General features: G+C 48.4%; 1 protein-coding gene across 1 annotated transcript in view; it reads left to right on the top strand.

The window, feature by feature from the left end:
* Positions 1-255: 255 nt before the first annotated feature.
* Positions 256-3,406, top strand: part of NRP2 (neuropilin 2) — a gene marked incomplete at both ends in the record, with an annotated part of 43,152 nt that continues 40,001 nt past the window's right edge. Inside the window, one exon of the mRNA XM_010291882.1 lies at positions 256-433. Within this exon, the coding sequence (XP_010290184.1) occupies positions 256-433 (178 nt within the window). The remainder of the gene's footprint in view (positions 434-3,406) is intronic.

Below are 3,406 nucleotides of genomic sequence, written 5' to 3'. Positions count from 1 at the left end.
TCTCCTTTCTGGTCTGTGTGAAATGTGGAATGTTAGTGTGGCAGGAGGTGCAGGGGAAAAGGAGTAGGTTTGTTGTGTAGAATAATTGCCCTTGCCCAGAGATTAATACGAAATATTAAAGTATCAAATAGATGTCAACGTCCTGGAGAATGGCCTTTATCACACCACCCGTAGTAATGGCCTGGAGGGACTGGCTGTGCACGGCCAATGCCCAGAACCCATTTCAATGCTTTGTTCCCTTCTGTGTCTCTGCAGCTCAGCCATGCGGCGGCCGCCTGAATTCCAAGGATGCTGGGTACATCACCTCCCCGGAGTACCCCAATGACTATCCCTCCCACCAGAACTGCGAGTGGGTCATCTACGCCCCTGAATCCAACCAGAAGATTATCCTCAACTTCAACCCTCATTTTGAAATTGAAAAGCACGACTGCAAGTAAGAGCCTTCCTCTTCCTCTCTAGTGCATAGTCACCTCTTCCTGCTTTTGCCTAGTGGTATGGGCCTCATGCTTCCTTGCACATGAAAACAAGCATTGTCCTGAGCCCCCGTAGCACTCTTGTCTCGTTGCCTTTGAAGGGGCAAGTATGCCTCTACTGACTGGGCGGTTATAAGATGCTGCTCTGGACACGTAGGGTGAACCTACTCTGCATTGAACTGGTGGTTCTTAACTCAGCCTGATATCACCTGAAAGGAAGAGATGACTGGCTTTCAACCTGAGTTTGACTTTGATTAAAAAGCAGCTTGTTTTTCTCAGTGTCAAAGTGGCCTCACTGTCCTTTTAAACCATGCTGGGAGAGCAGAGCAATTTCCTGGTGTGTAACTAGGCAGAGGTATGGCATAGAGAACCCTAGGGCTGCAGAGCCAGGCTTGGGCCATGTGAGGCTGGGGACTTGGGGGTCCGAGCTGTTTGGGCTAGATCTGACTTTCCACAGTACTTTTTTCTGCTGCATTTGGTAAACTGGGGGTTTGGTTTTGTTTGCTTTTTTTTTTTTTAATACCTGATCTAGTTGAAGATGTCCTTGCTCATCACAGGGGGCTTGGACTAAATGACTTTTAAAGGTCTCTTCCAACCCAAACTATTCTATGATTCTTTTATTCTAAGGGACTCGGAAACTAGATGTCCGGGAAAAACAATTAACAGCTAGTAAAGAATAATTAACAGCATCAAAGGGCATCATAAAAGGCTGAGTTAATAACATGGTCTCAGCAGACGTATAAACCTGTGTGTTTAATCTGGAATCCATGGCCAGCTACAGGGACGCCTGAGCAGTGAAGGAGCTTGGGGTCTCCTAAAACAGGCCTGACACAGCAGTCTTGCCAGACGTGCTGGTCCTGTTGTTTAAAAGGGGTTATATATGGAGAGGGAAATTCTGTTTGCAAAAAGGACAGAGGGACAGGGGAAGCATTTATGGGGCTGTAGAATCAGTCCTGTGGAGAACAAAGAATTCAGCATGGATTTGATGGTGTACTGAAGGTTATGAAGTGTAAAGCTGAATCCTCAGCTACCATAAATCAGCATAGCTTCTCTACCTCTAATGAAGGTGTGCTGATTGATGTCATTGGGGATCTCATCACCCCCTACAGATAAAGCCTGGGCTAATAAGGCTTTGAGCACCATGAACTCTCCCTGAAGTCACTGCGTGTGCAAGGCATTTAGCACTTTGCAGGATCAGGCCTGTGTTTAGAGAGGGCAGAAGGAGAGAAAGGCTTCACGTGGGCATAGACGAACACAACAAGGCCTTGGCAGCGCATGGGAATGACGGTTGCTATCAGATTTTATTATTGTTTGTACAGGCTGAACTGTATAGCCTTCTCACAGCTAATGCAGTTGCTCCAAATCCACGGTAATAAAAGCTGTATAGGCCTATATTTGCGGTCTGCAGGGCATGCAGTATGTATCGGGCAGGGCAATGTTCTGTGCAGGGCAGGGGTTGAGCTGGGCAGGAGGTATTCAAGCTTCTGCCTCTCCAGTGTCTCAGGCAAGCAAAGCCAGGTTGGTTGGAGAGCCAGAAACCCTGATGGGCACCTGGCTCTTCCTCTGTGTGTAGGAAGCTGTCAGTTTTAGCTCTGAGCACCTTGGACAACTTTTGCCATGTTTTGCTGCCTGGGAGAGAGCAGGGTCTGGTCCTGAGCTGCAGATGGTATGTGCTGGAGATGTTGTCCCTTTGCTGCTTTCTACTTTACTGTGGCAGATCCTCTGTGTGGCTGCTACGTGGTCTTGCCCTTTCCCTTTCCGCGTGTACATGCACGCCGGGAGCCTTTAGTTAAAGCAGAAAGGTTTGAGTTGAAGGGGTTTGGTCCCCCGTGTGGGACATGAATGGTGGAGGGTTTATCAGGATCTCTGATTCAGTTCAGCTCCTGCGGCAACATTGCTCTCTAGAAACCAGGTATTAACATCAAACCTCTCCTGAAAGTCAAGGTTTTTTGCACCTCTATCCCCTCGGCTGCCACCTGTGTGCAAGTGAAATAGGGTTCATCCACACTGCACTTGGGCTTCTGCTGGCCACAGGTATGAGCTGGGAGCCAAGCTGACTTCGGGTGCCTGCTCCCCAGAGCCAGCACTGCAAAGTAGTGGGTTTGAAAGAACTTCGTGGACAGTGGTTGATAGGAAGCATAACCAAACAGATGAGAACAGTGCATGATAAACATGCCCAAAAGAAATTGATAGGAGAGATTTTTTTTTCAGTGACCTACCAGAAGCAGGTATTAACACTGTGTAATGCTCGGGCATTAAGCAGTACCAGTAGGTGACCATCTAGTAATAAATCTCATCTGAGTGTCAGAGGGTATTTTGTGAAGAAACAAGGGCCTCATTGCAGCTGCGGGTGGGAACCTTAACAGGAACAGGAGTTCAGTATCAAAGAAACAGTCTCAGGTCAGAGCCCTTCTTCTGACATCTGATCATTAATACGGAGCACATTCACACAAAGGTGACAGGCTGATGGACCCCCATGGTGGCACTCTGTCTCTGGGCAGACAAGGTTCCCCATACTCTGGTGTTGCTACCTGGCAGCTATCGGAGTGGGAGCGGCGCTGGTCTGTGCTTTCAGCTGCCAGAGGTAAACACCGTAACCCCTTCCTCTGTCCCTTCTTCCTTCAACATTTCTTTTTACCTTATTAGGCTAAAGTTTCTCCCTCATAAAGCATAACGTTTACATTCCTAAAACCCATTCTAAGGCCTGCAAAAATATCTGCAAACATCTTTTTAGATTTACTGCGTCCTTTCTGGCCTTCCTGGTATCTGCTTCAGATTTCCCTTTGGGACAGGAGGCATTTCCCCCTGTGTTTTGTACAGTGCCTGGCAGCCTTGGGGACCTTTGCGGAAAGGTCAGTGATTTCCCCTGGCTGGGCAGCTGGCCGGAAAGGGCCTGCGTACCTGGTGCTGCCCCGACGCCGGAGCGAGCACTG

Source organism: Phaethon lepturus, unplaced genomic scaffold, assembly GCF_000687285.1.
Source record: "Phaethon lepturus isolate BGI_N335 unplaced genomic scaffold, ASM68728v1 scaffold29017, whole genome shotgun sequence".
NCBI classification, from domain to species: Eukaryota; Metazoa; Chordata; class Aves; order Phaethontiformes; family Phaethontidae; genus Phaethon; species Phaethon lepturus.
This window is presented reverse-complemented; position numbering and strand designations above follow the sequence as displayed.